A 14,175-nucleotide genomic window follows, 5' to 3' on the forward strand; every position below is an offset into this window, starting at 1 on the left:
GCTGGCCAGTATGGGGATCCAAACCCATGACCTTTGTGTTATAAGGCCGCATTCTATCCAACTGGGCTAACCAGCCAACCCCAACTGCACAATTTTAAAGTTAGTAGTATACAATACTCTGTATTAGCCTTCACTAGGCAAAGAGATTTATTTATTCTACTACTGTGAATAAGAAAAAAAGGAGAAATCTATCAATCCTGAATCTCTATATGTAAACAGTCACACAAGCTGGATTCTTACAACTTAGCAACAAAAAGACAAACAACCTAATTTAAAAATGGGCAAAGGGTTTGAGTAGACACTTTTTCAGAGAACATATTACCATGGCCAATAAACACACTGGAAAGATACTTAACATCATTAGTTATTAAAGAAAGGCAAATTGAAACCACGAGATACCACTTCGCACCCCTTACAATGACTACTATAAAACAAAAACAAAAAACCTAGAAAATAATAAGTGTAGGGAAGGATGTGGAGAAATTGGGACCCTTGTGCATTGCTAGTGGGAATGTAAACTGGTACATCCACTTTGGAAATGGCGATTCCTGAAAAAATTAAACACAGAACTACCATACGATCCAGCAATCCCGCTGCTGGGTGTATACCCGAAAGAGGGGAAAGCAGGTTCTTGAACAGATATTTGTACACCCATGTTCATAGCAGCGTTATTCACAATGGTCAAAAGGTGGAAGCAACCCAAGTGTCCACAACAGATGAATGGATAAAACAAAATGTGGTATATACCTACAATGGAGTATTATTCTGCTTTAAAGGAAATTCTGATGCATGCTATAACATGGATGAACCCTGAAAACATTATGCTGAGCAAAGTAAGCCTGTTACAAAAGGACAAATACTGTAAGATTCCTCTTAGATGAGATTTCTAAAGAAGTCATTCATAGAGACAGAAAGTAGAATGGTGGTTGCCAGGGGTTGGGCCTGGGGGGTAAATGGGGAGTTGTTGTTTAATGGGTATAGAGTTTCAGTGAGGAAAGATAAAGTTCCGGAGACGGCTGGTGATGATGGTTGCAAAACAACATAAATGCATTTATCTGCCACATGACTGTGCACTTAAAAATGGTTAATATAAAAACCACAATGAGATACTGTTTCATACTCACTAGGATGGCTAGAATCAAAAAGTTAGATAAAAACAAGTTTTGGCAAAGATGTGGAAAAACTAGAACCCTCACATTGCTGTGGAAATATAAAGTGGTATAACTGCTTTGCAAAACCGTTCCTCAAAAAGTTAAAAATAGAATTACCATATGATTCAGCAATTCTACTTCTAAGTATATGACGGAGAAGTGAAAACATATGTGCACACAAAAGCCTGTACATGAATGTTCACAGCAGCACTATTCATAATGGCCAAAAAGTAGAAACAACTCAAATGTATGTCAACTGATGAATGGATGACAAGCTAGTATACCCAAACGATGAAATATTGTTGAGCTATAAAAATTGTTAGGAATGAAATAGATATATGATACAACACGGATAAGCCTTGAAAACACTACACGAAGTGAAAGAAGCCAGTCGACAAAGGACCACCCAGTATATGATTCCACTTACGTAAAATGTCCGGAAATGGCAAATACATAGACAGGAAGTAGGTTTATGATTGCCAGGGGCTCAAAAGAAGGGGGACTAGGGAGTGACTGCTGATGGGTCTGGGATTTCTTTTCAGGATGATAAAAATGTTCTGAATTAGATAATGGAAACAGTTGTATAACTTTATGCGTATACTAAAAACCAAGGAATTATACAGTTGAAAAGAGTGAATTTTATGGTATGTGAATTACAACTCAATTTTGAAAATTATAGGATTTCTTTTATCTTTAGATAAGAAATTAAAACATTTTTATCAAATCACAATAAAATATATATTCTGGTGATGATTATTTCTCAGTCTTATTTTATCTTAAAACATAATATTTTCTTTTATGAACAAAAAACTAGACTTAAAAATTTTAGAAACCAACTAAAAAATATGAGAGGGTATATATGTTTTCAAAATTCTCTTAAAACTTATTCCAGCAAAAATATCAGATCACTATTGTTCTAGATGTTGATGCACTGGCACTTTCTGTATGATTTTAGGCCTCTGGAGTGGCCAGTGACACACAGCGACAGAAGCAGTCCATTTGGAAAACTCATGTACTCCAAGTGAGCCAGGTACCAAACCTATTTACCTCATACGCCAAGGAACACAGATGAAGCTCTCTCACTGGCTCTCCTGAAGCATCCCCTGCCTCCATGAGTTTAAGAGAAGGGAAAATTATCTATACTTTTCGCCCCACTATATTAATGGCTCTACCAAATGGAGATATGAAGTGAGAAATATATTTTATCTTCCTCTTGTTACAGAGTACTATAGTTAACTGTCCACGTATGACTGGATTGTTAACAAATGCTACTAGTTCTACTTCAATAATGCTCTTAGTTTCAATGTACCTAGAAGTGAAAAAAATTAATTCAAATTACCGAATACTCCCCAGAACATTATATTTATATGCAGACCTCTGATATCACATTTGAAGATACTTCTTTATTTTTATTATATGTAGCCTAAATGTTGCTTTAAAGTCATGTTAGGATAAAGATTTAAAATACTAACCAAAGGTTTCAAAAAGTTCTTCATCTTCCTCATTTTCACCCAGTCTGCCAATGCTTGAGGTATCAGAATTATCAGGAAAATCAAACACATCAGTATGCTTGTGCTTTTGACCAGCTTTCTAAAAGTCAATAAAGTCAGTCACTGAATTGGCTCCAACAAACAAAGAACATTACAAAGCTGATTTATTTAGCAAGGATACTCTTGCTGTCACCGTTGACTAAAAAAGCAATCCTTAACACTTTTTCGGAGAAATAAACTCCTTTGATAATCTAAGGCAGAGATTGGCAAACTTTTTCTACAAAGTACCAGAGAGTAAATTATTTTAGGCTTTGCAGGCCATGAGGTTTCTGTTGCAACAAGGCAACTCAGCCACTGCAGTGTGAAAGCAGATAGTGACAATGCAGATAAAAATGAGCATGGCTGTGTTCCAACAAAACTTTACTTATGTACTGTGAAATTTGGATTTCATATAATTTTCACATGTCATAAGATACTCTTTATTTTATTTCAACCATTTAAAAATGTAAAAACCATTCTTAGCTCAAAGGGCTGTACCAAAATAGGTAGCAGGCTAGATTTGGCCCACAAGCCATAGTTTGTCTACACCTCTGACTTAGGGAAAGCTACAGACCCTCTACCCAGACATATGCCAATATACCTGAAAGTTTATAAGGAGATTTGAGGGTACACAGGGGTAAAAATTCATGACTAAAGGGCAGAAACTAGGGATTATTGTTCAACACACTGATAAGCCCATGAAGTATGCTACCCCAAATCTTAATAAAAGAGCAAAACATATATGTAAAATGAAAAAAACTTCCATAGTAGCTCTGGAAAATGTAGAAGGGAAATATTAACAGATAAGAAAATAAGATAATCTTGGAAGTTATAAAGGAGATGGAAAAAAATTGGCGAAAAATACTTTACCACTCACAGACCCTCACTGAGAGAATCATTCATGGAGTGCTTGGGGGTAGAATACCAAAAATACTGACAAATCTCCCACCCTCTCTGAGGCAAAAGGGACCTCTACCACATGCAAGACAGCTGCCCTACAGAGGGAAAAGGACAGGAAAACTGAAGAAATCTATTTCAGGCACTCTGGACTTTCAGCTAAGGGAGGCTGGGAACAGGGCTAAATAGCTGAGAGAAAACCCTCCAAGGCAGATCAGGCTTTAGCTACCAAGGGCAGGGGGTAGGGTAGGAGAGCTGAGAGAAATCCATCCAAAGAACAAGTGAGCTAAGGCTGGGGAGGGAGTGGAGAACTGAGCAAAATCTTGTACAGGTATCTCAGGGTTTCACAGTGAGTAAAAGGGCCGACCTCTGGAGTGTGGGGCTTAGGGCTAAAGGGTAGAGAGAGACCACCTAGGGACAGAGAAACCCGGGGCAGAATAGAGAGCAAAAAGAATTCTCAACTACCTGGAAACCTGAAAAGCTGGCACTATCATACACAGCTAATGTGAAATTCCAATGCCAACTAGACAAGTCATTAGAAAATAATTTGGAATCAACTATCAAGACTGTTAAAATGTACCTCTCTTTAACATACATTTATTCTGACTCTATCCTAAAGAAAAGTAAAACTGTAACGTGGACTAATGGAATATCATGAATTCGTAAACAATTGTTGAAAATTATAACACAGACAAATGCCTATAAGCAAAAAAAAAGCAAAATACAGAAAGCCATACAGTTTTTACATGATGTTAATTATCCAAATAAAAATAAGACCAACCTAGGCACAGAAAAAAGAAAGGAGGTTCTAAAAAGTTAGAAAGGGTCATTTTCTCCATTATGATGGAAAAAGTGGGAGAAAAAGGAATACACTTTTTCTCTGCAATAAAACACTGAGCATACAAAGTGAAGTCTACAAAACTCTGAGATTCCCACACAATGTTATTTTGTATTGTCAATTATGAGAAAATTATACTAAGATATAAAAAGATAACTTACATCTTTCACGGAATGTGTTCTTCCTAAAGCGTTCTTTGAATATCTTGCACTATTAAATAGTAAAAAAAAAAAAAAAAAAAAAAAAAAACCACACAAGGTTGAGTTAGAAAATATTTAAAATAACTGGGGAAAACATGTAACTTATGACCCTTTCCAAGCATTTTCTTTCCAAATTATATTCGTCATTACTTGCACTAATAGTGTACATCCAGTGAAATTTAGGTTATAGCAAAATCCTTTTAGAAAATAGAAATCCACAAATTTAATTACATTTTTATAGGTTAAATTATATCACCAGTGTATAAAATAACATTCATCTCTCCCTCAGGGACATGGAAAACTCCTAATCCTGCTGTTATCCTTTTCCCTGAGGTCCTAATCAATAAGCAATGATTGTCTGTCTCTGCAAAACTGAGCAAAGGGGAGGTACACTAACTTCCCGTGCCCGGCTCTTGTACATCCATTTTCTCACTTAACCCTAACAGGCCTGTAAGATAGAAGTGAATTCCATGTTATAAATGTACACTTACCTAAAGCAACACACAGCCAGGAAGGAGGGAAGCCTGAATCAAAATCTACATGAGCTGAAATCCAAAGCCTGCCCTCTTTCCACCCCTTTATACTCCCTCCATTGGGCATTAGGGTAAAAAGATAAAGTTGCATAACTTTAAGGAGCTTAAAGTAAACCAATATAACAATACTAACTAGAATAAAAACCGACAATAACAGTGGCAGGAAAAATATATCATTAATAATAATATTGTCAGTAACCAATGAATATGTATTGCATATCCTCCATGCACCAGGCACTGTACAAGGGAACTGGGGATACTCTGGTATTAATACTGCACATAATCCCTGCCTTTAAAATATGCCATGCAGATTACAGGAGTATTTTTCAAATACTCACTTGTAGATAGCAAAATCAGTTTAGTATCTCTGAACTAATACTTCTATGAATCACTTTTTATTTGATATAACTTCAAACTTGCAAAAAAGTTGCAAAAACAGTACAAGGACCTTCTGTATACCCTTTACGCATGTTCACCAATTGTTTACACTTTGTCTCATTTGCTTTCTGTGTATGGTAAACAGGAGTCACCGTGCACCCCTACCTAAGTACTTATGTATGGCTTTCCTAAGAAAGGGCATTATCTTGCACAGTCATAGTACAATTTTTAAAATCAAGAAATTTAACACTGATATAATTATCTAGTCTACAGTCCGTACCCAAATTTCCTCAATTGCCCTATAATGTTCTTTCAGATTTCAACCCCAGCACTTAAAATAAAAGAAAATACAGGAGAATACAAAATATAAGATTGTACTGGATATAGAGTTCTCAAAAACCTTTTGTTATATGTGTGTGTGCACATGTGTATACTAATTGTGATGTAAAACATCATTACTGTGAATCCCAGTTAAAAAACAACAAAAAAACTTGAAAAACTATTTCGAGCCATGGTTCCCAAATTTCAGCCGGCATCAGAATCCTCAGCAGGGCTTGTTAAAACAGATTGCTTAGAACCACCCCCAGAGTGTGTGACTCAGTAAATCTGGGATGGGATCGGAGATTTTCCATTTCTAACAAGTTCCCAGGCTTTATTTGATTCTCAAAACCTAAGAAGACAGAACAACTATTCGTTTTATGGTGCAGGACTACGGCTAATCATAACTAATGCCAAAATGTTTCATTATTTTCGTTATTATTTTAGTTATACTAAGTTTCCATTTATATTGTCAGAGCTAGGGCTCAGACCGTTCAAACCCATTGTACAGACTGTGTCCCCAGACCTCTCACACGCAGGTCCATGCTAGGTAATTGGGAAATTCCGGGAGCCGATGGCAGAGGACAGAGGCTGTCCTCAGCTTCCTCAGCAGCAGTAGTTTACAGGCCCCGTAGCTTCAGGGGCACTAGCACCAGCAACAGCCTCCAGCGGCCCGTAGTGGCTGCCCCGTGCCCCACCCCACCCCCAGGCGGGACGCGCCCTGGATCAGAGCCACTCGTCCTTATACTTAAGTCCATAACTCAGGTCACCTGGATGCACATGTTCAATTACACTAGACGATAACCAAGGAACACCTGAGCGCAAGTGCCTATTTACATCAAGTGCTCAGAAAGATTCTGAACATCTGAGGGGCCCTGACCATTTTCCTATACTTTCCCAACATATGGCAATTTTATAGATTGTGATTGAGGGCTTCAGGAAAGTTGTGACTTAGGGCCGGCCCGTGGCTCACTTGGGAGAGTGTGGTGTTGACAACACCAAGTCAAGGGTTAAGATCCCCTTACCGGTCATCTTTAAAAAAAAAAAAGAAAAGAAAAGTTGTGACTTATAGATGGTCACACAACCAAGTAACAAATAAGACTAGAAGTCAAATGGAGTAAACTTGACCTAAACTTTCAGCTGTTTCATGCCTTATCTGTGCTAAAAAAAAAAAAAAAAAGTCAAGGCTCCTCTTTGCCTTAGGTGAAGCTTCTACAAGACGGAAAATTTTTGTTGTATGTGCACCAGTGCGTTTTGAGATTTCATGAGTCTCGAACCCCAAAATGTTGGGGATGGGGAGAGACAACAAAAACCACTGGCCAATCAGATAAAATTTGACTCTTTTCAGCTGACATTCACGCTACTATATTCTTTTCTAATCCTCTTCTCCATTAGAAGAATCGTCACTTCCCCATTGGCCACAAAAGTGTCGTCTCGGCTTTCCCACCTCCCTGCTGTGCCCCGCTCCAGCCTTCCACCCTATCCCCGCACCCACAAACGCCACTTTCCCCAGTCTTCCCAGGTCCAGCCCAGGCCTGGGGTGCACTCTGCAACAAATCCAAGGGGACTAGCATTTCAGAGCACAGTTCTGCAACCTATTTTAAAATGCGTGCCCTTGCTGATAAAAGTAAATTGCTCGACCCACCCTGGATTTGTTTCAGTTTACGGTCTGTGGTTTGTATTACAAAACCGGTAGGGTCCTGAAAATACCAACAGTGACTACTAGCCAGGGTGTAAACTTCACTGGAATGTAACGTCTGGCAAATAGTAAACGCTCGATATTGTTTTAAACTACTTTGAGACTCACCACTTTAGGTTACACTTACCCACACAAAGTAACACTATCTAACGTTCTCTCCTACCCGCAGGGCACAGTTTTAAACCGTAACCCCGTTAACTCTCAGGATAATCCTATGAGGTTGGGGCTGTTATTTCCCTTTCGCGGTCTTGGAACCGAGGCTCTGAGAGATCAGTAACTCGGACAAGTTCCACAGAGGCTGCACGAACAGCTCCGAGAGGCACAAGCCGCGGCAGGAGAGGAAGAAGATGAAGCCGGTCTCCGGCCCCGCGCTCCCAGGGTCGGCAGCACTTACCCCGCACGCCCAGGGGACCGCACCCGCCACCGCTGGGCCATGGCGCCGCCCTCGGCGCCCACCTTGTCCACGAAACTCCCGCCAAGACCTGCGCCGCTCGGAGCACCAATCCGAGCAGAGCACGCGCGCGTACGCACACAGTACCTCGGGCCTTTGACCCGCGGGGGCCCAGGGCTCCGCCCCTGCCTGGAGCGTGAGGGAAAACCCGGCCTGGTATAATAGCTCAACGGAGCTAGAGTCTACGCCTTACAAGTTGTTGCTGACGGTCCATGAGACCCGCCCTGAAGAGTTTTCCCGGCTTTCCCTCCCACCCCGCACCGCCAGTTTTCCAGCTCACCAAGGCCCAGGAGCAGCTTGGACCCGCCCCTCATGGGCGGGGAAAGGGGAGGAGCTAGTGCCCAAGAGTCCCTGGGCCGTAGCCAGTAAAGGATGGTTCCAAAGCCCGGCTGGAGCTGCAGCTGCTGAGGCCAATGCGCGGTTGTACAGCGTAGCCAAATGGACAGGATTTGGCTTCCACCCTCCTGCTGCCTTTAATCAACTGTGTGAGCTGGGCATATTATTTTATCTCTATCCCCTCTGGAGATAATATTCTGTCGTTCTTTCTCTTTAAAATTTATTATAATGCAAAAGAATAAAGCAGGACCCTTACCTTACACCATACATAAAAATTAACTCAAAATGGATCAAAGACCTAAACGTAAGAGCTAAAACTGTAAAGCTCATAGAAGAAAACAGGGGGAAAGCTTCATGACATTGAACTTGGCAATGATTTCTTGGATATGACACCAAAAGCACAGTTTGGGATGATGAAAAAGTTCTGGAGATGGATAAAAGTGGATGGTTGTGCAACAGAGCGAATGTACTTAATGCCACAGAACTGTACACTTAAAAATGGCTAAAATACTAAATTTGGTGTGTGTTTTACCACAGTAAAAATATTACAACGTTTCATGCATACAAAAGAATATAACATACAATGTAAAAATAAAAACGAACACCCATGTAACCACCACTGGATTAGGACATAAATCATCATACAGAACTCTAGGGCACCCCTCTGAATAGCACCCTCTAACTCCCAAGAATAACCACTCTTCTGATTTTATGTTTATCATTCCTGTTTTTCTACCTTGATATGTTGCTAAATAATGTATTAATTATTGTATGTTTATAACCTTTATATAAATGATATTGGGAGGTATTCTGCAAGTGTTCTTTCTTACTCAAAGTTATGTAGATTTATCCACATTGTATTCACATCTGCATTAAGTAAATATATCACATTTTATTTATCCGTTATCTTGTATATGGATACGTTAGTTGTTTTCAGTCTTTTGATATTACCAACAATGCAGCACTAAACATTCCTATATGTGCTTTGCAGGGCACATGTCTAAGAGTTTCTCTGGAGATAGACTTAGTAATGATATTATTGCTACATAGGATATAGACATTTTCAGCTTTATATGATAACGCCAATTTTTACACATTGTCTTGAAGACTGTACAATTTACACTCCCATCAGCAGTGTATAAGAGTCCCCTTGGCTCCACATACTATCAATACTTAAATTTTCAAGACTTACATTTTTACCTATCTAGTGAGTTGAATTGATATGTGTTTTAGTCTGTTTTGTGTTGCTATAACAGAATACCTGAAACTGGGTAATTTGTAAAGGAAAGAGGTTTATTTGGCTTATGGATCTGGGACAGCTGCATCTGGCACAGGCCTCAGGCTGCTTCTACTCATGGCGGAAAGTGGCAGACAGCCGGCGGGTGAGATCAAATGGTGAGAAGAAGCAAGCAGATCAAATGGTGAGAAGAAGCAAGAGAGAGGAAGCAAGAGAGAGAGAGAGAGAAGGTGCCAGGTCTTTTTAAGCAACGAGCTCTCACGGGAACTAATAGAGTGAGAACTCACTCATTAATCCCCCTTCCCCCAGGGAGAGCATTAATCCATTCATGAGGGATCCGCCCCCATGACTCAATCAGTTTCCAACACTGCCACATTGGAGATCAAATTTCCACATGAGTTTTGAAGGGAACAACACATCCAAATTCCATCAATATCCTATTGTGTTTTTGACTTGCATTTCCCTTAAGTTGATCATCTTTTCATTTATAGGTCATTCCTGTTTCCTCTTCAGCGAAATGCTTGTTCACCCTACCCAGAAATCATTTGGGCAATTGCCATAGAAAAGTAAAACACCTTTGAGCTATTGCAGGTAGTTCCCACTGAGAGCTAGAAATAGGATTCCTGGAGCCACTGAAAGTTGTTACCCTTAGGAGAATGGGTAGGTAGCTCCATTTTCAGGGAAAGCGAATGTAGTCAAACCATTTGTGCTTGAGGATCTGAAAAAAACTACCCGACTGTTAAGACAGGAAGGAGTTCAGCACTCTGGATGGAAATAACAAAAACAGGTTTAAATAATAAAAGGAATCTATGAGCACATGTCACTGAAAGGTCCAGAGGAAGGATGGGTGCCAACCACAGTTTGACCAAGAGGTTGGAGAAGCCATCAGGGCTCTGAGTCCATTTTCTTGCCCTCCTCGTATATCAACTTTTTCCTTTGACTGGGTCGTCTCATCATCATCATCACTTGGAACTATTGAGCCTATCCTATGAGTCAGACAATGTTCTGAGTGTTTAGTATCTATTAACTATTTAATCCTCTCAATAACTCTCTATGATTCCATTCCACATATGAGGATTCTAAGGAGCAGCAGTCTCACCAATAGGAAGTGGTGGTGCCTGCGTTAGATCCTCGGAGTCTGGCCCAGAGCACGCACCTGACAGCTATTCCAAGTCTCACGTCTGGATTCTACTATCCAGAGAAAGGAACTAGCTACATCCCAGCATTCCCAGAAAAAGGTCTGACATACCTACATATGTATTAGTTCTCCAGAGAAACAAAACCAGTATGCACAAGAGTACTTCACAGAGTTCATGGAAAGATTCTTCCTGTCTTTTAATTCTACTTTTCCATGAACTTTTTAAAGGACCCTCCTATGTGGGGAAGGGGAGTGGGGGGTGGAGGCTGAGAGAGAGGCTGGCAAGTCTGAGATCTGTAGGCAGGCCTGCAGGCTGGAAATTCAGGTAAAAGTTGATGTTGCTGTGTTGAGAATTTCTTCTTCAGGGAACCTGTCTTTCTCTCAACGTCTCCAACTGCTTGGCTGAGGCCCATGCACACTGTGAAGAATAATCTGCTTTACTTAAAGTCTACTCATTTCAATATTACTCACATCTAAAAAAGACCTTCACAGCAATAGCTAGCCTGGTTTTTGACCAAACAACTGGGCACTACAGTCTAGCCGAGTTGACACATAACGTTAACCATCACACTACCCCTGAGCCAATCTCTTGGCGAGGGAAACAGAATTCACTCATTAGCTTCCTGGAACCACAAGGATTCCTGCTGGAACTGGGGTTGTGGGTTGGAAATTGGAAAAGGGAGATAAACACTGTGGGGACAGACAATTCAAGTCCACTACAGAAACTTACCCAAGGGCTGGCTGGTTAGCTCTACTGGTTAGAGTACAGTGTTATTACAACAAGGTCAAGGGTTAAAAGAGAAAGAAAGGAAGAAAGAAAGAAACTTGCCCAAGGTTGTAGAGCTAGTCATAAGGAAGCCAGAATTCCAACTCAGGTATTCTGACACCAAAACGCACCTTTGTTCCACTCCATCATGCTTTCTCAGTGAAACCACAGGTCTTAGCTTAGAGCAGTGATTCTCCATATGGGTGAGGGGAGGGTAGAGAGAAGGGGGTATTCCAGGATCACTGGAGTGGGTGTAGCACAATAAAGCAAGTCAATATATAACACAAAGAAGATTCCCAGTTTGCTCTGGGCAGCGTTGTGTGCAAGCCACACCTAAGAATTTGATCCTGGATAGCAATTTCAAATTTTAGTTGGTTATTTGCATTATTAAGGATGGAGACCAGAGCACTTTCATGAGCTGCCAATAGGTGAAGTCAGATGTAGAGCCTAGTTTGGGGTCAGAGAAGAGAACAAAAAGCCTCATCCTAAGGCATTAATGGAAATGTGGGGGCAAGAGGCTGGCCAAAAGGGAGAAGGATCAGTACAGGGAAGAGGGGGGCCCAGAAGATGGGAGAAGCTATGGCCAATGGAAGATCCAGCCAACGAGAAACTCCCCATGAGGAGACTGGTGGGTTACTTTTTCGGGAAGCCGTGGTCAATATTTTTCAATTATTTTTATGTTTATTGTTTATTTATTTTTGTGTGTGTGTGGCTAGCTGGTACAGAGACCTGAACCCTTACCTTGATATTATCAACACCACAGGCTAACCGATTGAGCTAACTGGCCAGCCCTCCATAATTTTTATTTTAAGATGGTGCCTGTATTGTGCTGTCCTCTAACCACCACTTTTAATTTTTTGTAAATGTTTGCTAAACTCAACAACAGTCTCGTGTTGGTGTATCTAGGTGGGTGGTGAAGAATGAAGGACAGTGTTCAGGAAGGGGTGCAACAGGGGTGTTGGCAGGAGTCTGAAAACACAGGATTGAAGACAGTGGGGTCAGGAGCCCTCGTGGTAACCTGCAGCAACCTGAGCAACCTCTCGGGAGCCTTGGAGATACCACAGAGCAGGTGACTTCAGGACGCTGGAGGACACCGAGGTGGCGGGTCCTTAAATTATATAAGATACTTTCATATTTGGGAAATGGACAAAAAAAACACCTATTGCTTTTATAATACGAACTATAGAAAATAACAAACTAAATTTCTTGGATGCCTGTGATAAATTGAGTGGTTGGGTATGGCCAGTTCTCTATGGAAATATGTCTTTCTTGTGGAGTGGGTTGATGTATATATTAGTTCCATATTTTGGAATTATTATTTTGATTAATTTTTTTTTTTTAAAGATGACCAGTGAGGGGATCTTAACTCTTGGCTTGGTGTTGTCAGCACCATGCTCTCCCAAGTGAGCCGCGGGCTGGCCCTTATTATTTTGATTTTAAATGATAATATTATTATTTATCTTACAAGATTATCATGAAGAGAAGAGGTAAAGAATTTGAAATTCCCTAGATTCATACATGGGCTTATTATAACTTATCGTGCTTCATTGCTTTTTTCTAGCAAGCTTTTCTGCTGAATTTTCTGTTCAGCACTGTGTCCACCAGAGGGCAGATAAAGAAGGGGGCTGGAGATTTGAAAATGTAACTAGAGAACAGACTACTCATTTCCAGGCATTGTAAATACTTGTAACTTGTTCAAAGTCAGCTCAATAAGATTAATAAGAGTGGATACTTTAATGATTAGATGCTTAACTCACATCCCCTTCACGTGAATTATATTCTTCCATAATTTATCAAATCCATTCCTGTAAATTTCCCGTAAGGCAAAAGTATACTTTTCTATTTTGGAAAGGAAAATAATTTATTTCTCAAATTTTCCTACTTATTGAACTTTCCACAGCACCTACTGATTATTGGGTACACAGGAATATCTCTCTAAACTTGGCAGTTTAATCAACTAAAGTCATTGCCTGTTTTAAACACACTAACTGCTCAACATCTGTAACTGTAACACTGCAAAACAAACTTGAACTGTCCCAGGAGGGCAAGGGTGGGGTGCAGGGAAGGAGGACACTTTCTCTTGGATGTTCCCTTTAAAAAGAAGAGGAAATAAAATCCAGTAAGGAAATCCTATTTAATGTCTTTTAAAGCTGGAGGGCAGAAAGATTTTTCCATTGCGGTAAATTACAATGACATTAAATCCTTCATATGTCACATGCTTTTCAACATTTCCCTGGCTCTTTTACCCAATTACTAAACTAACTTGCTCCGTAACTAATGTTCTACTTTTTCCAGATGTAACTGGCTGTGCTCCAACCCAGGCTGAGGTCACATGGCTAAATAGGTCTGACTGGTCTATCATGACCATGCAGTATCACATGTTTCAGATCCCATTCCTAGCTCCCTGGAGGGGTAGGAGAGTCTAGTGCTGGAATCCTGACAGGAACACTCTAGAAAACTCCAGAATTTCTCTAGCTAACGAATAACAGTCTTCCAACCTGCACAGGAAATAATTTTATAACCCAAACTTATATATAATGAACACATGAGCAGAGGAAGAGATAAGAACATAAAAGGACATCCCAAAGAAAAAGATTTTCTTAAGAAAATAAGGGAAGAAAAATAAGGAAGTAAAATTTCTACAGTAAAGATTTGTCTCCATAACTCTCCCCCAAGCTCTGATGGGAAAAGAACTTTCTGAAAA

General features: G+C 40.2%; 1 protein-coding gene across 1 annotated transcript in view; it reads right to left on the minus strand.

Annotated features, from left to right (window-relative positions):
* The window catches only part of CENPU (centromere protein U), a 47,869-nt gene extending 39,841 nt beyond the window's left edge, over positions 1-8,028 (minus strand). The window contains exons 1-3 of the mRNA XM_063077204.1: positions 7,938-8,028; positions 4,577-4,625; positions 2,624-2,741 (exon numbers count right to left, since the gene is read on the minus strand). Of these exons, the coding sequence (XP_062933274.1) occupies positions 2,624-2,741; positions 4,577-4,625; positions 7,938-7,978 (208 nt within the window). The 5' untranslated portion in view covers positions 7,979-8,028. The remainder of the gene's footprint in view (positions 1-2,623; positions 2,742-4,576; positions 4,626-7,937) is intronic.
* Between the last annotated feature and the right edge of the window lie 6,147 nt (positions 8,029-14,175).

This window comes from Cynocephalus volans, chromosome 13 (genome assembly GCF_027409185.1).
Source record: "Cynocephalus volans isolate mCynVol1 chromosome 13, mCynVol1.pri, whole genome shotgun sequence".
In the NCBI taxonomy this organism is placed as follows: domain Eukaryota; kingdom Metazoa; phylum Chordata; class Mammalia; order Dermoptera; family Cynocephalidae; genus Cynocephalus; species Cynocephalus volans.